This window comes from Ailuropoda melanoleuca, chromosome 10 (assembly GCF_002007445.2).
Source record: "Ailuropoda melanoleuca isolate Jingjing chromosome 10, ASM200744v2, whole genome shotgun sequence".
NCBI classification, from domain to species: Eukaryota; Metazoa; Chordata; class Mammalia; order Carnivora; family Ursidae; genus Ailuropoda; species Ailuropoda melanoleuca.
The window spans coordinates 26,930,202-26,954,117 of NC_048227.1; the positions used below are offsets into that span (position 1 = coordinate 26,930,202).

Sequence of the window (23,916 nt, forward strand, 5' to 3'; positions counted from 1 at the left end):
GTCCCGGGACTCCAGGATCATGACCCGAGCTGAAGGCAGTCGCCTAACTAACCGAGCCACCCAGGCGTCCCTATTTTGTTTTTTGAATGAAGTTTCTGACTATCACACAGGCCCCTGGAGGAGTGTCTGGTTTTACTGAGTTTCTGGCACAACTGCTTTACTAGAAAAGTAAAAATTAATTACTGACTTAATTTTACTTGTATAGTTGACACACAATGTTCCATGAGTTTCGGGTGTGCAACATAGTGATCTGACAGGTTTATACATTATGCTGTGTTCACAAGTGTAGCTCCTACCTGCCCCATTACTTCACTGTTACAGTGCCATTGATGGTAGTCCTGATGCTCTGCTTTTTATTCCCATGACTGACTTATTTAATTTTTTTTGGCTTTATTTTTTTTTCATTTAAATTCAATTAACATATAATGTGTTATTAGTTTCAGAGGTAGAGTTCAGTGATTCATCAGTCTTATATAATACCCAGTGCTTATTACATCATGTGCCCTCCTTAATGTCCATCACCCAGTTACCCCATTCCCCCACCCCCTCCCCTGTGACTTACTTATTTCATAACTGGTGGCCTGTATCTCCCTCTCCCCTTCACCCATTTTGCCCAACCCCTTGCTCCCCCTCCCCTAGAAAAGTAAAAATTTAAATTACTTGTATTGATGAATCCTTGAGAAGTTTCACTAACTCATGAATAACAACAAAAAGAATATGTCCAAATAAAGTTTTTTTAAAAAAAGATTTGTGTAGTTAGTTTTAGAGAGAGAAAGAGGAGGAGAGGGAGAGAGAGGAAGCATGAGCAGGACGGGCAGAGGGAGAAAGAGAGAGAATCTCAAGCAGATTCTAAGCTGAGCAGGGAGCCCCACGCAGGGCTCAATCTCACAACCCTGAGATCATGACCTGTGCCGAGACCAAGAGTTGGATACTTAACCCACTGTGCCCCCCCAGGTGCTCCTGCCCCCTGCAAAGTATTTTTACATATAATCACGTATAACCTGATTGGGTAGAGTTACATTGTCTTACGTTCTTATAGTGAGATTGCTTCTGAGTGTGATTATTCTGTTGGGTTATGACTTCATTCCTTTAAGATATTGATGGTGATGTTTTCATTCTAATTCCTCAGAGAGAAAATAGAAGACTTATTACAAAGTGAAGAAAACAAGAACTTGGATTTAGAGCCATGTACTGGGTTAGTTGCCCTGAGTATTTTCATGTGTTCTTTTGCTGTAGAGGTGGGTGATTGTGCATGTGCTCCATTTTGGTGTTCGAAACACGCATTCGTAGTCTTTTTATTATTTCTGCGTTCCCGAGATGTAAGCACTAACTCGAGCATTAACGCAGTAGGGACAATGGTATATTGAGGCATCGAATGAACAGTTTGTCCTGTCCTGGAGGGGAGAAAACCCTTGTGCATCTTTGGCTTCAAGTTACGCTCCAGAGTGGCATAATTACTTTAGCCTTGAAGAGTGCCTCTTACCTGAAGGCTTAAAGAGAAAAATTCACTGTCAGCCCAGTTTTATCCTTTTAATTTCTCTCTGGAGTAAAAAACATCAGCGTTTTAAAGAGGCAGTGACTCAGACACCTTACTTCCCTTTTAATTTTACTATGTGAGTAGCTTCACAGAAGCAGTTTAATGCATGTGTCTACTTTAAAGTCATTGTACAGCCACAGGAAGTGATACTGTGGTCAGACCAGAACTTTTTACCTCTTGGGTAAATGTGATATAAAAACATTAAAGAAGATTCTGATGAAGGCAAGTGATGAGGGATCCTGCCACTCAGATATCCCACCTGTATTTTGTTTGTGTGTTACCTGTCACTTCTCATGGCGTCGCTTTTAAAAATTAAATGTCTTTCCCCAGCCAGTGCGTGATCGGTTAGGATTTTCTTTTAATGAGCCCAAATCAGTACTTTCTCTTTTGTTTTTATAGGTTCCAAAGAAAACTAATTTATCAGACTTTGAGCTGGAAGTAAGTGTTATTATAAGTGAGAGCTCTGTGAGGGACCCAGGATTTGAAACTAAATACAATCTTTTAGCTCTCTTCACTTTGGAGATTCTGTAGCTTTTGGTGATTTGACCATACCATGCCCTTGGGCAGTGCTTTATTATGCTACTTCCCCCTACTTCTTAAGTTCCGTGAATACCCGCTAGTTTTCTTTGTTATTATTTTTAGCAGGTGCATTTAAGCCTTTAAAATTTTCTTTTCATTGTCACTTTGGCCTTAAGTCCGTTAAGTTCTGGATGTATAGTGTTCTGTTCCTTGAAGGTATATGATACAGTTGGGTTTTTGAGATCTAGAAAAGAGTTAGGTGAATGCTCTTTCTAAAGCAGGGGTTGGATCATGGGTGGGTTTCAGGAGGTCTGTGAATCCCCTGAAATCATATCCATAATTTTGTGCATGTATTTTTCTTTTTTTTTTTTTTTTAAAGATTTTTATTTATTTATTTGACAGAGATAGAGACAGCCAGCGAGAGAGGGAACGCAAGCAGGGGGAGTGGGAGAGGAAGAAGCAGGCTCATAGTGGAGGAGCCTGATGTGGGGCTCCATCCCGCAACGCCGGGATCACGCCCTGAGCCGAAGGCAGACGGTTAACCGCTGTGCCACCCAGGCGCCCCTGTGCATGTATTTTTCTGCAGGTGTTTCCATTGGTTTCTCTGTATTTTCACTTTTTTTTCCTTTTTTTTTGAGAGAGAGAGAGAGAGAGTATGTGTGTGCACCTGAGGGGGGTGGTAAAGGGGGGCAGAGGGTGAGGGAGAAAATCTCAAGCAGACTCCATGCTGAGCATGGAGCCTGACGCGGGGCTTGATCTCATGACCTTGAGATCGTGACCTGAGCTGAAATCAAGAGTCAGACGCTTAACTGACTGAGCCATCCAAGCGCCCTATCTCTGTATTTTCAAGTGGGTCTCTGGCACAAAAATCGAACATCAGTGTTGACCAGTTGGATGTTTGTATTTGATGTTGGGGCTCTTGTTCTCCCATTAGAGTCTACTAGTGATATGTACTTGGAATTTACTTTGAACAAAACAGGAAAAGGGCCATTGTCCTCTGACTACGCTCCTTTCCTGTCATGTTACCCTTGCAGTGTACTTTGTGTGGGTTCCCGATTCCTCTCCTTGGGTGTTGCAAGCTACCGTGCCAAACTACAGCAGAGTTACTTGTCTCAAATCTCCTCTATGTATGCCCCCTATCGTCTAAAATGACCTTCACAATTTCACTTAGGAAGTAAATGTTATTATATTTGGAAGCAAGATTTGACTGTGTGGTAATGAGCTGACTGTATTATGTGATGCATGACATCACAGAAGATGCCTGTGTCCTAAAAATTAATTTGAAATCAGATACACTTCTGCCTTTTAAAAGCAGATATAGGGAAACCATTGGCAGCTGAAATATTATGGACTAGACTTACTATAAAGTCTTCATTGTAGTAGTATTTATTTTATATTTAATAAAACTTTATTGAATTATAATTGTAGACTTGCTTTAAAATATCTAGGATTTTAACTGTCATTGTCTCATCTAGTGATGTCCTGTTGTCTCTCTCCTCTTTAGGTATCCCAAAGGCATTCACGTTGACACTTTAGAAACTGAAAAGGTAACCCCAAGAACTGTCCGGGGCCAAACCCATGCAGTGATACATTGAACATGCTCAGAGTCAGGACTGACTCCTGGCTCCACTTCCTGTGAGCTGGGTGACCTTGGGCAAGTCAGTTCACCTCTGGAAGCCTTGTCTTCCTCATTTGTACTCTGGGGACAAGTCTGATGGTGATGATCTGTGCCTGTTTCACAGCTGTTTTGTGGTGATCAAGTGGGTCAACGGACATGAGCATGCTTTGTAAACTTGAAAGTATGCAAATGTTAGTTTGCGTTCTGATTATGGCGAAAGCTGTAGTGCTCGGCATGAAAAACATGGCTTCGTGTTAGGCGGGCACGGGAAATTAAATGATAGAATCTGGGGCATGTAATCGTAAGCATTGCTATGGCATGTATTCTGTTGTACCGTAATGGGTAATGGGAGGCTGATAGGGGGGCTCCGTTAGCAAAATTTCAGAATTTTAGAATTTCGTTGTTGCTCTTAAGTCAGATGTCCAATGAAATAAGAGATGAAGTAAATTAAAAAATCTTTCTAGAAGATAAATCTCAAACTTGGACACAGGATGTGGTGTGCTTAACTGATACAAAATGGAATATGTGAGAAAGAAGGGACTGGTTTTCTGACACGTTACCAGGAAAGCCAGGTTTTTTTTCTTATGTCAATTAAATATGTTACAGAAATTTTATTTTCAAGCCAACAGTTCACATGCAGCGTAACTTCTTGGTGTTCATCGTGGAAACTGTCTTATTCTCATAGTCTGTTGATGTGTTGACGTGACCTCTGTTGGGGTGAATTAATAAATCATGAGCAAATGTCGCACATGTGCAGAGGCAGAATTTTGGTTTGTAACACACCAACTCAATTTTTGGCAGTGTTTCAGGATACTTTCAGCGGGTTAGCCCGCGAAAGGCTGCGTGCTGGTAAAACATATAACTTCAAATGGTAGCAGAATCTGAGTTGTTTGAGGTCAGGTTTCTTCTGGAAAGTTGTACATCTGCTTTATGTCTTTCAGAAAGAGCGCTACATTGTCATCAGCAAAGTAGATGAAGAAGAGCGTAAGAGGAGGGAGCAGCAGAAACTCGCTAAGGAACAGGTGACTGAGTCATGTTCATGTCTTTTGGGTGAGAAACAGCAACTCGATACTGATTTAGGCCTTCCTGCGTGTTTGTAGATCCTGTGTCACGTTCAGCGTAATGAATAGTGTCCTACCATAGCAGAATTGAATTGGCAGAAACACCTAGAACAGAACGAGGGAAACCGAAGGTTAAAAATTTAGATATAGCCACCAAAGTGAGTCTGACATGTGAATCACCTTGTGAATCAGCCTTGAAGAAAACATATTCTTGGTCATCATTCAGATTGTGTGTCTCTGAATTGCACGGCTGGTAGCTAATACTGCTGTGTTTAGCTTCGGGTACAGTTGCTGGCTTTCCTAAAACAAACCGTGGAGCCTCTGATTTGACAGATTAGGGTGACGTGGTGGTATTTGCCTTGCTGGAACATCACCACCCTGGTTGCTTTCTGGAGAGCAGATTCCAGTGAGGAGGACTGGAGGCAGGGAGACCCGTTACACTGTAGAGTAGCCTAGCTATGAGACGTCGATGGGCCGAAATAGGATAGTGAGTTGCAATTTAGGTGGACCCTGGAGATGTTTAGAAGGTAGAATCAGTGGAATTTGCTATTGGGTATGGGTGACGAAAGTAGAAGGGAGAAAAGAAAGATACTCAAGCTAGAAGTTTGAGCAACTGGATAGACTGGTGTCAGATGGAGTGGGCCAGAGTGATGCTGGTAGGGGGACACGGGCAGTGGAGGCCAGGAGCTTCCACGTGCATAAGGCAGGGCTGTATCTTGCTGATCCGATCTGTAAGGATGCAAAAAGCTGTTGTTGGATTTGGACAGTTTATTACTTATGTAGAGAAGAGTGTTCAGAGATGCCAGCAGCTTCTGGTCCTACCCACCGAAAAGACAAAGGGGCCAGGGGACTGCAATGTGAGTTGTGGCTACCCCATTACCAAGGAGCCCATTCTAGAAAGCAGCTGAGCACTTTTCTGTGCTGTAGCTCTATTCTGCAAAGGAGGGTGGGGCAGAAAGCCCCAGGCCACATCAGAACCTGGAAGGCAGTGAGAAACCCTCATGACAGCCCCCCAGGAGAGAGAGGGAGGCAGGTAGGAGAGGGCCTCAAAACCGCTCCTCACAAGCCTCTGCCTCCCACCCGCTCTTCCTGGGGTGTTCCAACACACAGATGGGTCATGACTCGTCATCGTGACATTTGCCTGTGTGGCCTGTGTGGATACATGCAAGTTTGCTAGGGCACTGTGGCACAGCTGTCCGCCAGCAGTGGAGAAGGATATTACCTTCTGTTTTTGGCCTGATGACGTTTCAGATGTCTTGGGACGTCCAAGGTGGGTGTCCTGTAGGCGGCTTGTCCTTCTGGAGTGCAGGAGAGAAGGTGAGGTGAGGGCTAGGGGTGGCTGTCGTTGGTGGGGAGACCAGGACTGGGCTGGAGCACCTACCGTGTGCCGAAGAATGAGGATAAGATGGTCTGAGGTAGGTTCCTGAGGGATCTGGCATTTAAGTGATAGGCGGAAGTAGAAAAATGTGCCCGGAGAGTCTTGTGACCAGCAGCCAAGGGAAGAGAATGTTCAAAGAGGAGAATGTCTATAGGGGAGAAGTTAAGGATAAAGACTGAGATGTGGCCACTGGGGTTAGCCTTGGGAGTAGTTTTTCTTTTTTTTTTTTTAAACAATAATAATTATTATTTTTAAGTGTTGCAGTAAAAGTTTAGTAACAGTTTTGAGAGCTGGCGTTCCAACCCAGAGGACGGAGGAGAACAAGACGGAAATCTGAGACCCAAGGGCACTGGGATATTTAGCAGGGACCCCAGCAGAGCCCTAATCATTCCAGGAATTCAGCTCTTCATCCACTTGGCAGGAAAGACCTCCTGTCACAAGGAAGAATGAACACTTCTAACTATAGGAGTTAGGGTCGAATTAGTTATTCACCGTTTGTAGCCTATTCACTCTATGTTCAAGCATTATGGTAGGTGCAGAGGGCATAAGAACAAATAATTTATTTTATTTGAGGGAGAGGGAGATAGAGAGCAAGTGAGCACCAAGCAGAGGGGAGGAGCAGAGGGAGAAGCAGGCTCCCCACTGAGCAGGGAGCCCGACTTGGGACTCGATCCCTGGGCCCTGAGATCATGACCTGAGCCGAGAGCAGATGCTTAACTGCCTGAGCCACCCAGGCGCCCCAGAACAAATGATTCATGGCTTTCCTATCTGAGAGTTAACAGTCTATCTGGGAGAAAGTCATAAAAATGTCATTCAAACATTTGCTTAGGGTTATGAAGTTTTTAAAAAATATTCTTAAAATTTAAAAAGAAATTTTAACTGTGGTAAAATACACAGAACAGAAAATTTACTATCCTATTTCGAAGTGTACAGTTCTGTCGTGTTAAGTGCTTTCATCTTGTTTTGTAGCCACACCATCCATACTGTTCTCGTCCAATTAAACACTAACTGCCTGTCTGCAACCCCCCTGCCGTCCCCAAGCCCCTGCCAGCCACCCTTCCTTCTGTCTCTTGTGAGTCTGACTACTCTAGGTACCCATGTAAGTGGAATCAGTCAGCCTTTGTCTTTTTGTGACTGGTTTATTTCACTCAGTGTAATGTCCTCCACGTCTGCCGTGTTGTAGCAGCTGTCAGAATTCCCTTCCTTTTTAAGCTGAATAGTAGTCCGTTGTCTGTAGAGGTCACGTTTTCTTTATCCATCTATCATGGACACTGGGTTGCTTCTACCTTTTGGTTCTTGTGAATAATGCTGCTATGATCATAGGTGTGCACATATCTCTTGGAGTCCTTGCTTTCACTTCTTTTGGGTATATAACCAGGAGTGAAATTGCTGGATTGCATGGAACTTCTGTATTTAGTTTTTTGGGGAACTGCCATACTGTTTTCCATAGCGATTCCACTTTACATTCCCACCACCAGGGAGCAAGTGTTCCAGTTTCTCCATATCCCCATCATCACTTGTTGGCCTTGGGAGTAGTTTAAGGAGATGAGCAGTTTCAGTGAGGGTCAGGCCAGAGAGCAGATGGCTGCAAGGAGCTAGTGAGTGGAGAGAAGTCTCTAGTAATGTAGCTATGAAGAGAGAAGAAGAGGCAGCTGGTGCAGGCAGCTTAGTGCTGAGGACTGGGTGTCAGGATAGGAGAGAAACTGAGCCTATTCAGACGTCGTTGGGAGGAAAGGAGAGAAGAAACTGGGTGGGGCTGAGTCTCAGAGTGTTATGCTCTAAATGTACAAAAATGCATTTGACAAGGAAAAAAGCCAGGACTTAAGAGAATGCTTGATTTATCAGTCAGCTGGTAGATGGGCTTCCTCAGAATTTAATGCAGTGTTGAAATTGGCCAGCAGGTGGCAGCTCTGAAACGTTTGTGTTTTTAAGGCCACTTGCCGGACTTGGAAATTTCAGCAAATGATGCGATGTGATGGGTAAACCCTAGGTGTCGTTTTTTTAGTAACTAATGAATAATTTTGTACTTGCACATTCCACGTTATAAAACAGAAGAAAGGTGTGCACATAGGTTATTTCATGTTCTTTGGGATGATGGAGACAGAACAGGGAATTGTTTTGGGGGGCTAGGTTTTAACCCATTCAAATAAGGAATATGTGTATGTCATTAGTTTTCTTGGTTTGTTTCTCTAAATCAGGAAGAACTGAATGATGCTGTGGGATTTTCTAGAGTCATTCATGCCATTGCCAATTCGGTAAGTGAACCAGGCTTTTTCTTTTTAACTAGATTCCTGAATATAACATTTAAGGGGGAATGCTTAGTCATCATTGCCAGTTACCCATTTGGTCACAGATAGAATGTTTACCTGGTATGGAGTGAGACCATTATTATAAAGCGCCCAGTGACATCACAATTGCCGATTGGATCCACACCATTTTCCAGAAGGTTTTCTTGTAGGGGCGCCTGGCTGGCTTAGCTGGTAGAGCATGTGACTCTTGATCTTAGGGTTGCGAGTTCGAGCCCCATGTTGGGTGTAGAGATTACTTAAAAATAAAAAAATTTTTAAAAAAAGGTTTTCTTGTAAAATGCATAGGAAGATTAAGCCATGATGTCCTGGGTACACGAAACTAACCTTTATTATTCTCAAAACCATTAAGAAGTAGAATAAGCTAGTAAGGAGTATAGGGAGGAATAATCAGGTACCTGACTTAGGGTGTTTTGTTCCTTAACTAGAAAAATCTAGAGGACAAATATAATTGTGTTGAGTTCTTCTGTGTAACTAACGGAATCTTCTGTGTGATAGTCTTGATGATATTTGGTAAGTTTTAAAAATGTGTTGACCATTTGTGTAAATATGCTAGAGCATTCCGTGATTGGTATAGTGGACATTTTCCCTTGTTTTCTAAGTCCCTTTGGAAAAGAGGCCTCCACATCTTGCATAGATCAGCTGGGTCAGGCTGCTGGTGGTTTTGCAGATTACACATCCAAATCGGACAGGTTGCTGGGATGCTACCGTTGTGCTGATGCCTCCTGTAACCAAGTGGTCATCAGAACCAGGAGATGAACGCTGGTACAATGTTATGAACCAAACTCTAGGCCTTATTTGAACTTCATCGCTTTTTCCACTGAGTTCACGGTTCTTTCCAGGACCCCACGTTGCATTTATTTGTTCCTTTTCTTTAGTCTTCAGCTGTCTGGGCAGTCTTTCGTTGTCTATTATAATCTCAGCGTTTTTGGTTTTTGTTTTTAAAGATTTTATTTATTTGAGAGAGAGAGCATGAGCGGGGGAGGAGCAGAGGGACAGGGACAAGCAGACTCGGCACTAGAGCACAGAGCCTGATGTGGGCCTTGAGCCCACAACCCTGAGGTCATGACCTGAGCTGAAATCAAGAGTCAGATGCTTAACTGACTGAGCCATCCAGGCACCTCATAATCTCAATGTTTTTAAAGAAAATATTGATTGTCAGTTTGTCAAATATCCTTCAGTTTGGGTTTGTCCGGTCCTTTCTTGTGGTTGGATCGATGATGTACAGTTTTGGCAAGAACGCCACAGAGGTGATAGCTCGTGATGTTGACCTTGATCACTTGGTTGAGGTGGTGTCTGCTGGATTTGTGTTCTCTAATATTACCATTTTTCCCTTTGTGGGTAATAAATTGGGGGGATACTTCGAGACTAAGAAAATCCTTTTTTTTCTGACTCTTGGCCACTAATGCAGCAACACCTGCCTGGCTAAATCTAAGTCGAGGTTCCATTTTGGTAGTTTAATTTTTATCACATTGGAGCAATTTATTGGACACATATGTACTTCAGTGGGTAGAAAGGTAATAAATTGCCCTGGAAATGGTATTTAGGAACATGCCACATGGATTTTGATGGGAAACAAACTGAGGGGTTCAGAGGGGAGGAGCATGGGGGATTGGGACAGGCCGGTGATGGGTATTAAGGAGGGCATGTATTGCATGGAGCACTGGGTGTTACACGCAAACAATGAATCATGGAACATTGCATCAAAAACTAATGATGTACTGTATGGTGACTTACATAACATAGTAAAAAATTATTATTAAAAAAAAGAAAAAAATGACATAGATGTGAAGGAAATAAGAATTCGTTCTGTTTAATAGAATTAGAAATTAATTATTTTTACCTTTCAGTGTTGTCACGAATATGTCTTTTAAAAAGTAAATGAGTTGTTGTAAAGAATACGCTCCTAGAATAGATATCCTGAGACCGTTCACAAATTATTGACAGTTCAAGGTACTTAGCCTTTTCAGTTACTTTTTTGAGCCCTTCAATAAAAATTTTACTCCTTCTGATTCCTGAGGGTGGCAAGATTAATAAAAAGCGGAGAAGATCAATGAAATCAAAGTCATTGGAGCTTTTACTTCGCATAATGGATTTAAAACTCAAACTCTAAGACTTAAGAGGAATAAAGCCAGCTCTAACTTATTTATTTGCATGTTTTTTTTAATATCAAAAAGTAAGTTCAGTACAAAATCCTTATAGAATCTGAACCATACATTTCACTCTCAAGCCCCAATATAATTTTGTGCCAGGAAGTCTTCTTCTTAACCCTGACTTTCTTTAGGGAAAACTCATTATTGGACACAATATGCTCTTGGATGTCATGCACACAGTTCATCAGTTCTACTGCCCTCTGCCTGCGGTAAGTGACCTGCCTGCCTGTGTTAAAAATTCACCATTTCTTGCCATTTGCAACAACGTGGATGGAACTAGAGCATATTACGCTAAGTGAAATAAGTCAGAGAAAGACAAATACCATATGATTTCACTCATATGTGTAGATTAAGACAAAAAAAACCCAAATGAGCAAAGGGGGGAAAAGCGATAGAGAGGGAGAGAGAGAGAGAAACCAAGAAACAGACTCTTAACTCTAGAGAACACACTGATGGTTCCCAGAGGGGAGGGGGGTGGGGACGATGGGGGAAACAGGTAATGGGGAAGAAAGAGCGCACTTGTGATGAGCACTGGGTGACGTATGGAAGTGCTGAATCACTATATTGTACACCTGAAACTAATACAACACTGTATGTTAATTAAAATAAAAACTTGAGAAAAAAAGAAGAAAAGTTCATAATTCCTTATTACTGAGAAAGCATTCTCTACATGGGTGCTGTTTCCTTGTATGCAGCACGTTCCCAGAGAGAGTCTCATGCGCTTGGGTGTACATTTTTGAAGAGAGGTACTTACAAGCCGTTGTAAGGAATCTTCGGTCATCTGCCATTGCCAGAGCAGAGTTGGACATTTGTTTCGACCTGATGCCAGTGGTTTGCTCAGTTAGCGCTGGGCAGGGGTTCTTCGGCCACAGGCGTGGTCCTCTAGTTTGCTGCTGCTAACGTTAGCCATAATGGGGCCATTGAAGGTGAGTAGTGCTTCAGGTCAACTGAACTGGATCAGGACCTACAAAGTTCGTGATGACCTCTTGGTAGGCTGCTTCCCTTAGATTCTCTGTTAACCTTGGTGTTTTTTTGCCCTTGGAACCACATTGGCTCAGGGCAGCAAGGCACAAGCCTCTTTGGCTCTTCAGGAAAAGAGTTTCTCTTCTGTGTCTTCCTTCCTGTTTTGCTCCTCCTCTGTGCACGTGATCTCGTCTTGATTGCCTCCTATCACCATGTCCTCCCCTCTCCTTTATTTGCACACTCTGTTTTCTTGTGGGGGGGAGGGGCAGAGAGAGAGTCTTAAACAGGCTCCATGCCCAGTGTAGAGGCCAACGTGGAGCTCAGTCTTACGGCCCTGAGATCATGACCTGAGCCGAAATCAAGAGTCAGACCCTTAACCGACTGAGCCACCCAGGAGCCCCTGCTTCACATTTCTTATGAGACATTGTTCCATCAGGATCTTGATGACTTTCTTTGGAAAAGTCCAACAAAGCCCAGCTGTGAATACAGTGGGTCTCTTGCTCCCCTCGTCCTGTTTCTGCAACCTTAAGGTTGTCATTGCTTCTCATGACAACGGTATCACCCCCTCTGGGACTCAAAGGCTTTGTGGTGGTGAGTCTCAAAACAGACATGATGGGTGTGAATTTGCAGTCTACAAATCTAAAGAGCTGATGTTTACTTCAGATCAACCGCTTCTTCTGTTGGCCAAGTTGACCAAAGCATAGCAGCTCCTATCATGATTTTTTGGCCCTTCAACCAGGGAAGTGACTGGTAAGAAGAGGAAAGTGTATTAAATGCCGCGTTTATAGGTGTTTTGAACACCAAATAGAGCTTGGCACATAGGGGGCATTAAATATTGATTTCACAAATGAGTATCTTCTGACTGTGCCAGTTCTATAATCTGATATATGGATCTGTTTACATCACTGACCCTGCTCAAAATTCTGAACCTAATCCCGCCTTCTTTGCTCTTCTATACAGCTGATTCTTTTTAGCCTGATATGGCAAGCTTTCTGTGATCTGGCCCATCAGCCCTGTGTCTTCTAGTCATTTGTGACCCTCTTTATTCCCAGCCGGACTGGCTCATTTGTTCCTGGGACTGCTTTGTGTTTTTGCCTGTCTGTGGTTTTGGTATGCAATTTCCTCCTCTTTGAATTTTCTCCGGCTCTTCTCCACATTTGCCTGTGTACAACTTTATCTATCTTACCAAGGTCTAGTGTATGCCTCTTCCATGCAGATTTCCCTGCCTGCTGCCTTGCCCAAGAGGTGATCTTTCCTTCCTCTGAACTCCCAGAGAACTGTGTAGCTCTTGAGCATTCATGGTTTTTCTTGACACCTGTCCCCTTCTTTTAGGTGATTAGCTCCTCGGGCGAGGAGTATAACCTTTTTATTGTCTCGGTCTAAATGCCTACCAAAGCACATTGTACGTAAGCACTCAGTAAATGTTACCTTGAATGAGACTGCTGTAGTTCTCAATCCAGTTCTCATAGGGAGAGCTTGAGCCTTGTTGCAGAGTAGGACATGGGTGAGGAGACATGGCTTCATCCCTTGCTTTATTACTAAGGCGACCTGACCCGAGTCAGTGGCTGAGCTTGTGTTCAGCCATTGTCAGAGGGAGAACATGATTTTCTTCCATCTGGTTTTGGAAGAAGTGGTGAGAGTAAATGAGAAAACATATTTAACATGGTAGAACTTTTTACATGCAGTGGTACCAAATTTTGCATTTAAAAGTATACTAAAAAATCTGTATTTTGGAGCTGCCTCTTAGGGGAGACTCTTCTGAAGAATCTTGTTGGTACGTCAGCGTGACCTTTTAGAAGGCATGGGTCTGGAGCTCTGCTATATGCTAGGCCCTGGAAGTAGCCATAATTCTAACTTTTTCTTGCTTGTGAGGCTTTGTGATGGTATCGCAAGGTGACAGTAGTCATTATTGCATTTTTGTGGGACCTCGGCGCCGAGCCCACTTGTTCATGTATTGTCTGTTAATTTAGCAGTAGTCATTGAAAAGCTGGTAAATATTCCAAATGAGCTAAATAACAGTCTGTATTTACGGGCTTGGAAAGCTAATTGGAAATGGCAGTTTGCTACGAAGCATGAATAACGCTGAAGAGAAGCGTGGTTACAAAGGGTCAGGAGTATGACTACTCAGTCTGGTGTGGCAATTATGTATGTAAATGAGTTCATTCAAAATTAGATCTGTCTCATTTCGGCTTTAGACTTCCTGATCACAGTAAACTGGGAACTGAGTTGTCTAATTTAGGCACTTGCTGCCGGTGCTTCTTTAGCTTCTTTCTGAGGAGTTAAAGGGTACACCGTGCGCATTGGAAAGTCTGCGTTTCAATGGCCATTTTAACTAGCATTTCAGAGATGTTCTCAGTAAAGGTATAACCTAGTTTACAGTATGTCCATTTCCTATATAAACCGTTTTATTTAAATAACTCTGCTCGTGTCATTGTTAAGATGGGTTCATTTGATAGTTATTACTGAAAGCTTGTGACATGTAATAGAAACTTTCCCCCCTTCCTCTGTTTCAGCCATAAAATGCTCAAGTTTGTCTATTTTGGTTATGCAGAAATTTTATGTCGGATCATATGATTCCCAGTCAGTGAGGAAATTGTGATGATTTTTAGAAAGTAATTATTAACTAGAAATGGATCTGGCAGTTTAGCTTAAAGGGCCTGTGTGAGGGTGCCTGGGTGGCACAGCGGTTGAGCGTCTGCCTTCGGCTCAGGGCGTGATCCTGGCGTTATGGGATCGAGCCCCACATCAGGCTCCTCTGCTATGAGCCTGCTTCTTCCTCTCCCACTCCCCCTGCTTGTGTTCCCTCTCTCGCTGGCTGTCTCTCTCTGTCAAATAAATAAATAAAATCTTTAAAAAAAAAAAAAAAGGGCCTGTGTGAGGTATCACTGTTTGAGAAGAGAGTTATAGAGCTTGGAATATTTATATGTTTTCGATATTATGAGTGTATTAGTAAAATCACAGCAAGTCATTGTCTGTTTGTTTGTTTTAGGACCTTAATGAGTTTAAGGGAGATGACAACGTGTGTTTTTCCCAGGTAAGCTTTCTTTGAGGATTCATTATCCTTCATTCAAAATAGTTCTCATACTGTATAAGATACAAACAGGTAATAAATAGCAATCATAGTAATTATCTGATCATGGTTACAATCCAGTTGATAATAGCTGGTTAATGGTTTCATAGGTCTAGCTGTGACTGCTTGCTTTTATAATTGATGATTGGTCTTATTGCATTAAAAACCAGAATTTGAACTAAGAGTGAAAATGGGCAGCACCTGGTTTTTTCTCACCCCACACCCTGCTGTCTGAAGAAGTGGCGTAGTCTTCTTGAGTTGGCTCTTGTCTCTCTTGTACGTCAGACGTGCCTCGTCCCAGTCAAGTGTCCAGTTGAGAGTGTTCTGTAGTCAGTCAAGAACTCTCTGGCTGGAGATTTTTTCCCTCATCTCTAAATTGGTGCCTTTACCGGATAGTGTCTCCCACAGTTGATGTTGCAGGGTAGTTCTGATCTGTCATGTGTCTGATAGGTCACGTGTCAGCCACGTGGAGCCTTCAGACCAAGGGTCTGTGTTTGAGGACCCGTCCAAAGACAGGCAGGTGTGGTAGTAGAGCCGTTGCTCTTATGTCTGGGCTCATTCGGCCCTGTTTTCTCTACTGTTCACATTTATGTCAAAAGAAAGAGAGCTTTCATGCTAGTGTCTGTCTCTCCCCTTTTCTCTTTTTTTATTCATTATTCCAATCTCTGAAACAGAATTCTAAGAAATAACAATAGCACGAAACTACCAAGTGGAGATTTTGACCTCCCTGAGTTTATTTTGTGCAAATCTGGGTAGTACAGTAGTTGGTAACGGTGTGGGGCAGGGGCTACTAGACCTACAGCTCTATCTGAACCATGGAAAAACTACGAAGATCTTTGCCTTCCCCTTGGAATTGATGTAGCCCACACCCTCTTGGGATACAAGCAGTTCTAGAGCTTGTGCTCTGAGCTTGGCAGCATGTGCCCTCCCCCATAGCCTCTTGATGAAGAGGGTTGAGAGGACTGAGCCCAGTCTAATGTCGCAGCAGTGCCAGTGCTAGGTCACAGTGGCTCATGTGCTTAATTCTCTTGTCAGCTTTTAGGACTAGAGGCTGGCTCTTCATTTCAGTAAAATACAATTTGGACACGGATGTGCGTTTTGTTTACCTTATTAACAGTTCTTTTGTTTTTAGACTCTTGGATACAAAATTGATGGCCAGCACACAGCCTTTTAAGGTATTTTTAAAATTGGAGCTGTCACTGATAAACTATGTTTTGAACTGTTCTGAATTGCTACTAGGAGCTCGGAATTCTGGTCTAGTTTAAATGTTATTTTCAAATGTATCCAAAAAAGAAAAAAAAATTGGAAAAAGACCAGAGATAAGTATATCGAAATGTGATTAGTGGTTGGTTGTCTTTGGGTGTTGGAATTCTTTTTTTTTCTCTCCTATACTCTCTTTGAATGTAAATATTTTTAATATTAATATATACAATGTATTTTTGGGGGGGTTGGAGTGGGGCGCTTGGCTGGCTCAGTCAGTAGATCATGTGACTCTTGATCTCAGGATCATGAGTTCAGGCCCCTTGTTGGGCATAGAGCTTACTAGGAAAAAAAAAGTATATATGTATATGTGTATATATTATATATATTTCCATATATATAAAATGCATTTCTGAATAGGCTATACATGCACACACTTCATTTTTTTCTTGATTTTATATATTTTGGTTATATTTTCTAATCAGGAAAATTCAGGTAAAAGTGAAATCATTTGCTATTTTGTGAAGTGACTTTACATAACTGAGTAAAATGAATGCTGGAACAGCGTGGCTTTCTGGCCCAGGTTCTGCAGATACTTAGCACATCTCCAAAAACCTTTCCTATGGTGCTACTTTGTGAATGGTGAACCTGACACCTGCTGTCTCTCTTTCACATTGAAGAAACCGTTGACGCCTGTGTTTCTTTAAAGAACACAAGGGGGCAGTAGGAGATACACTTTTTTTTTTTTTTTTGGTCCTGACATTCAGTGAATCTCTCCTGTGTGTTGTACTGAGATGATTAAAAGCTCATAATTCTCTGCTTTCTGGTTTGTAGGATATCATCAACAACACATCCCTTGCAGAATTGGAAAAGCGGTTGAAAGAGACGCCTTTCAACCCTCCTAAAGTTGGTAAGAAAATAAAGTGATCCTGATAGTGCCCAAAGTCCTTGTGATCACGGATATCACAGGAGGAAGGTGAAACTGCTCTAGACACTGTCATACACATTTACAGATTTTGGCTGAGTTAACTTGCTCATGCCTTGTGTTGAATTACTGCTTTCTGAATAAAGATGGTCTCGTAATCCTACGTGTATTTTATGTTGATAGACTTGGGGTAGCCTGTTCATTGAGAAGTTTAGCAATTATAGCTTCAGGGCTTTTATTTCATAATGCTTGGAATTCTCCCAAAACTTGATGTGTCTCTCTTCTCTATGGTGTGTTGTTTAAGCAGAGACAAAGAGTTGGTGATTAATTGCCGGAGATTGAATAAAAATATACTTTTTGTCTCAGAAAAGTCCAAGATGTGGGTTTCCAGATCAGGAAGGAGAGTTTCCAGCCCTGCCTCCCATCAGAGGTGGCCTGGCTGTGAGACAGCAGCAGCGGGGGAAACCAGAAGTAGGGAGGAGTGTTTCTTGGGCCAGAGATGTGTTTCCATGTCTGATCATGGCCCCTACCCAGGTGTTTGGTGAACCTGCCACGTGTTACTTCCTTGGTTCCTGTACACCTCATTTTGCTGCTGACACTGTAATTAGCATTCCATTAGCTGCAGCCTGCAAACTTCTGAAGACATTGATAATTGGACTAATGGTTCAGAAATTGACAATGGAAGGTACTAAAGCAGCCAAGATTACAGCTATTTGCTTCCCTTTCTGGGTAATAGTCCAAAAAAGGAATTAAGAAAAGGAGTGAGGGTGAGGGAAGAAAACCTAGACCTTTTCTGTAACTGTATGATGGAAATAATTGATTTTGGAAATATGTATTTCAGCTGGTGGTAGAGTAGAGGATATTACTTACTTGGCTATCATGTTAAAAGACTTTTTTAAAGCTTAAAGTCTAATATTTAATACGGAGGTTAAAAAATTCTTGCTTAAACAGCCTTATATTGACATAAGAATAGTTACAGTCTTTTCATTGTTAATTTCTGTTCATGCTTTTGGTTCTGTTACAGTGTTTTTGATATTCATTTCCAGAATGGCTTTAGGAAATATTTATGAGTTGTGGGGTTTTTTTTTAAAGATCTATTTATTTATTTTAGAAAGAGTGCATGAGTGGGAGGGGCAGAGGGAGAGAAAGAAAGACTCTCAAGCAGACTCCGTGCTGAGCACAGAGCCGGAGGTGGGGCTTGATCTCACAACCCTGAGATCATGACCTAAGCTGAAACCAAGCACCCCTATGAGTTATAGTTTTATCCCATTTTTCCATGTAATATTCTGGTACCTGGCAGAGAATTTACTCTAAAGCCGGTCACTCTTCCCAGACATTGTCTTCAGCATGTGTGTGTGTCAGTGTGATGTAAAAATCATGTTGTAAAATGCTCACTCCTGCGAAGTGGCCCCGTGTTCCATGGGCATGACAGCCAAGCTCTAATCTATTTTTGGAGTTAGTTGTGCCTTCATCTTTAGATCCATTAGCTTGGGAACAGCAGAGGGCAATGTTGAATTGAGCTGCCGATACTGAAGAGAGTTTGCCTTTTGGGAGGGTTGCCTGGGGTATGGATGGGTACCAATGACTGAGCATTGACCATGTACCTGGCACCCTGTGAGAGCTTCACTGGCGTTAGCTCATTTGATCCTCCTAAAAGCATCACGAGGGAGGTTTTGTTTTCATCTCCGTTCTGCCAAAGTGGAGGCCCAGAGGGGAAGTGACTTGCCCAAGATCACATAGCAGATAAATGGTGGAACACAGATTTAGACTCAGACAGTGGGATGTACAAATTCAGGCTATCATTAGTCATGACTGAAATACTGGTTATGTCCCAATGTCATCAGGGAAGAAGCTCCTTGGGATTTCAGAAAGCGGTCAGAAGAGGGGTTATTGTCATAGGGCAAGTTATGCATGATTGTAAATAGCACCCGCCAGTGTGCAGTGAGGAGGCCTTGGCTGGGTCTTTGATAATGTCAGTGAGCCATTTCTCTAGTCTAGACCCAAGCCCTCATTTTCAGGGTCCCTTTTATCTCACAGTGAGGTCTTGTGTGGAGAGTTGAGAAGTAGATAGCCTTTTCCTGCTTGTCTAGGATATTTCTCTGGCACATGCCAGTGCAATTTGGATTTGGTAGGGCAGTGTGCCTGCCCGTCTTCACGATTTGTGATATCCTTGGGAAAACTCTTTTTTTTCTTTTTTCTCTTTAGAAAGTGCAGAAGGTTTTCCAAGTTACGACACAGCTACTGAACAGCTCCACGAGGCGGGCTATGATGCTTATATCACAGGGCTGTGCTTCATCTCCATGGCGAACTACCTAGGTACTCACCATACCTGTTTCCACCAAACACTCTGTGATCTGGGGTGGATCTTGCCCGTCCACCATTTCCCTGGGCCCCACTCACCCAGGTAGAAGTGGGAGGGTTGGAGGTCAGTGTTGGAGGGGAGTGGGGTGGGGTGTGGGGGGTGCACAGGGGGACTGGTTGACCCTTACCTGGTGTGGTCCTTGGCCCTTACATGCCTCTTACCCTTCTGAACGGTGCTGTTGATTTAGTAGTTTGTTGTCTGAACTTTCAGGCTTTGTCTCCTTGACTGTATGTAATACTCTGCTTCTTTTCTTCATTAGGTTCTTTCCTTAGCCCTCCAAAAATTCATGTGTCTGCCAGATCAAAACTCATTGAACCTTTTTTTAACAAGTGAGTAATCAGGGTCCCAGTGCCCACATTTTCTAACTGTGCAAGAGCCCAGTAGCTGGGATGTCGGGTAGGGATGATTGGGGGCTGTAGTGCCTTTTTACATTAAGTGTTTCTCATCTCAAGTGACTCAGATGTTTTTAGAAAACAGATATTGACCTTCTGGGAAATAATTTATTAAATATATTGGCTAGAACAAAAGAAAGAAAAGAAAACACTGCCAAGGATAGGGCATCTTTTCCAAGACAAAGAACTAGTGGTTTTGGCATTTAAATTACCTGCAAGGGAGACTGTGTGTATGTGTGTGTGTGTGTGTGTGTGTGTGTGTACGTCGTTGGACCTAACACTGCTAACATACTTTACACGTGAGGTTATTATTTGTACTTGCATTATTATCTCATTGAATAATACTCTTTTTGAGAAGATGTCGGCTACACAAATGGCTATTAAAGATAATCTGTGGAGAAGTTTTGATTGTCGTTTTATCCCAAGCTTTCATCTGAATGGATCTGATGAAGTAAAAGCTTGCTCATGTACTCATTGTTGCAAGAAGTCTGTGTGATTTAGGGAGATGTCTAAGTTCAGAGCATTTTCAAAGACTCTCAAGATGATTACTTCAAAGTGTGGTTTGTGCTTTCTTGGCACGGTTGAGACAAAAGTTATAGATGTGATCCTCGTGCTGGCCACAGTTAGGCTCTGTGCCAGGGCCCTAAACCTTCTTTACCCCAGCTCTCTTGACAGGATTGGTTCTAGGAGATTCTGGGGGAGCCAGCCAGAACACGGCAGCCCACATGGGTCATTACTGCCGGGAGAAAGAACCGTTTCAGCGTTGGCTTGGTTACATCATTTCCTTACATTATATGCAGCACTTTACAACCCTATCAGTGCTTTACTGAGTAAGAACACTGTCTCCTTTGGATGTCTACGTAAATACTAGTATCACAGTGCTTGTACTTAGGTGACATGCTGCAGAGACAGATGTTAATTCCAAACATCTGGACTCCTACAGGTTTGGAATTTGTGTAGTCTGAGTTAGTATGTTTTATCACACTCTGGCTTCTTCTTATTATTTTTTTTAATCTTTGTTCTTTTCTGTGGAAGTTCAGAGGTAAATGTGTTTGACTTTCAAAACATCTTTCAGATAGGGATGGAGAACAATGTAGTCTATATTGAAAATTAAGTTCAGTTTTTTATTAAGTTTTTAATTTTAATTCCAGTATCGTTAACATACAGCATCCTATTAGTTTCAAGTGTACAATGTAGTAATTCAATAATCTATATATTACTCAGTGTGCGTCATGACAAAGATACAAAGTTGAATTTTTTTTTTTTTTTTTTTTTTTTTGGTGTGGAAAGTTAATTCTAGAAGCTAACAGTTGAATCCTTGCTGTCTGTCCATTTCCTTATGGGTAAAACAGGATTTTCTTAGCTCTTCACTGTTATTTTGGGGGCAGTGTTTATCTTTGTAAATCTTTGGAAGGGGCAGCTTATGTCATAGACTGTGGAATGTGCACATGACCCTAAATTTTGTTTGGATCATGGCCACTCCTTGCATTTTTGTGTGTGGGATGTTAAGTCCATTGTTCAACAGTTTTTTTTCAACTGGACATGTTTAAATATTTAAATTTTAAAAAAAAAATTTTAACCAGGCTCCACACCCAATGTGGGGCTTGAACTCTCGACCCTGAGATTAAGAGTCACATATTCTTCCGACTGAGGGAGCCAGGTGCCCCTGATTTTTAAATATTTGAAACAACAAGCCTGCTTCTCCGCTAGAATCAACTCCTTATAAAATCAGGTGATGGATACAAATTGGGTTCGATAATAGGCTGCATCTTAGTTTATCATTAACCTGTGTGACCAACATGAAGAACAATCAAAATTAGCTTCAATTAAGAAGCTTAACAAAGACCTTATGTATTAATAGATCAGTTTATTATTGCTAATAATGTTCAAGACTATTCAAAAGAACTGGACAGTAAACACATAGTTTCATTTTAGATTGGGAATGTTCATTCATGTTTTTTTTTTTTCCTGAAACCTAGATGCATACCAGAAATAGTTGAGGATTTAGGAATTCTCCTGTGATATCGCCCTGAAAATTCTGGATTTTTTGCTCCATTTTTCCTTCCATCTGTAAAGGAAGAATATTTTCTTCATCTCTGAAGGAAAAAAGTCCAGCAGGATTTGAAATGCAAAATAAGAACTATTTTTATTCTATATTGGAATAGCTTGATCAAGTACAGGCGTCCCTTCTTTTTTGTTTGAAAAATAATTGATATGCAATATTGTACTAGTTTCAGGTGTACGACATAGTGATTTGGTATTTATATACATTATGAAATGTGGTCATCCCTTCTCAGCCCATTTAGAAAGTGGGAAAAGCACTTGCTCTTTTCGACATCTCTTTCTGTGTTAATACTGACCTCATTCTTACTTCCATGTAGGTTTGATTTATGACATTAACCTTGATTTTGTCATTTTTTTTCAAGATTACCCTTGTGGAGAAACATTCAGAAAGGGCCATCAACATTATCTCAAGTGGTTGATTTTAGAAAAATCTGTAAATTTCTCTGAGAGTTTGTTTGGCACCAGGCTTTTCTCAGTATGAGCTTAACCAAATATGCATAGTCCTAACATAAATTTGGGTGGAAATCAAACTGCCTACATATGCAAATAACTTTTTGTTCCTCTCTCACCAGATTTATGTTTAGAAAGTAAACCTTGAGGGGGAAATAAACTCCACCTATTTCTGCATTGTTCTGAATTAGCATTTGGCTGCATTAGTTATACCTTTTTGGGAAGTTTTATTGAGAGCTATTGAGAAATCTCCGAGACAACTGGTGTTTGAGTGATCTGCAAAGACCGCATGGAGTGTAAGGTGCTTTCTGAGCCATATTTGCCTAGAAGAATGTCCTGCGATGATTTTGCATGCTGCCATTTTGTCTCTTCATGGCCTGGGTACCTCCTACATTTCTCCTCCCTTTGTTGGAATCAGGAGAGTCGGAAGGGAGTTGAGCAATGGAAATCCGGATCAGACCACTGCTGATGACTGTCTGTGTGGAATGTGCCCTTCGTTTATGTTGTAGGCTCTCTGGGCAGGAAGTGATTTACCTTCTTTTTATAACCGTGGTCAGTTTTGATCAATGCATGGAAAACCAGACTTAGAGAAGATCCTCCGGTCAAATCCTTTTAGGCTGGAGAGAGCTAAAAATAATCTCTGCTTTCACTTTTTATGTACCACAGAAAAGCACAAAATCAGGCTTTTGCCTTATGTTTTATTAATAGTCATCTGTGTTGGCAAGACATGTTGAACTCTCTCATAGATAACCTTTTCTGAAGGTTTTTGGGAAGGGTATTTTCTATTTACCTCATTTCTTAGAAAGAGGAAGAAAATGAGCAAGTCTCTTATTTTGGCTAATCTTTGTAAGTAAGGGAATTAAAAAGGAATAGTTGCCTGACGTTTGCCGTAGAGGATGACTGTCTTGGTCTTGGCGCAAGTGTCCTGTATAGGAACTAGGCCTTCCTGGGATGGACATTGCTGGATGTTGTCTGTACGCTGGAGGTGAGGAGACAAACCATGAGAAGAAGTGATACACTCTTGGACAAATTGTTTCCACTTCCATAAAATGGAGATAAAATTATTCGCCTCCCATAGAAGTTATAAATATCCCATGAGATTAGCTAAAGGACGTTGCCCAGTATTTATTATTTCCCTTTCTTGAAACGGAAGAGAAGTTAACATGCTGGCGGGTTCGAAAAGTAAATGTGGTAGTGGAATGTATTTTGTATTTCTACTTTCATGATCAAGAAGAAAATTTGTCACCACGTGGATCTCAAATTGGAGCACATGTAAAGTGTTCACTTTTGCTTGTACCCACCTCTTAGTGCTTGCTAATGAGAAATCAGGTGCTGATGAAGTGCGTCTAATCAGGACGTAATAGAACAACTGCCGTGCCTTGGAGCGTTTATTAAAGTTTGGTGTTTCATTCGAATACAGCAGCTTACAGAAGATCGTGGAGGTACATGTAACCATGGTTAGCATAGAAGGGGAGGGATCATTATGATCCCTGAAATAAAGCACCCGTGTTTTTTCCTTTTCCTCCATGGAAAGCCGTCACGTGCTGGCAGCAGGTTGTTTTCCCTTATAGTGATATATGTATGTGCGTCCTATGTGACACCAGAGAGAGTATAGGAAAACAAAATACCTCCTGGCTTCCCGGCCCTTGCAGTGATAATGGGGAGAGCAAAGCTCATTTGCTGCATTGACGAGCGCTCCATTCATGCCGAGCAGTGTGGAGTGCCAGGTTGCTGGCGAGTTGTCCCTGGGCCCATGTGTGTGGAAGTGCAGACCCTGCTTGTCTCTTGAGAGTGGTATTCTTCTCCTGTCCTGCTGGTCCCGCCCTTATACAGAAGGTGCTGGAATAATAGGAGGACTAACCTGTTCTGATTCCCAGTGTTTGCTGTCAGTTTTTAGCATCCTGGGTGATGCTTACTG

General features: G+C 42.0%; 1 protein-coding gene across 1 annotated transcript in view; it reads left to right on the top strand.

Moving 5' to 3' along the window:
* Positions 1 to 23,916, top strand: part of PARN (poly(A)-specific ribonuclease) — a 152,471-nt gene that overhangs the window by 14,255 nt on the left and 114,300 nt on the right. Inside the window, 12 exon segments of the mRNA XM_002918065.4 lie at positions 1,130 to 1,195; positions 1,937 to 1,975; positions 3,561 to 3,603; positions 4,616 to 4,696; positions 8,312 to 8,368; positions 10,704 to 10,781; positions 14,525 to 14,542; positions 14,544 to 14,569; positions 15,738 to 15,780; positions 16,640 to 16,715; positions 18,936 to 19,046; positions 19,352 to 19,421. Of these exon segments, the coding sequence (XP_002918111.1) occupies positions 1,130 to 1,195; positions 1,937 to 1,975; positions 3,561 to 3,603; positions 4,616 to 4,696; positions 8,312 to 8,368; positions 10,704 to 10,781; positions 14,525 to 14,542; positions 14,544 to 14,569; positions 15,738 to 15,780; positions 16,640 to 16,715; positions 18,936 to 19,046; positions 19,352 to 19,421 (708 nt within the window).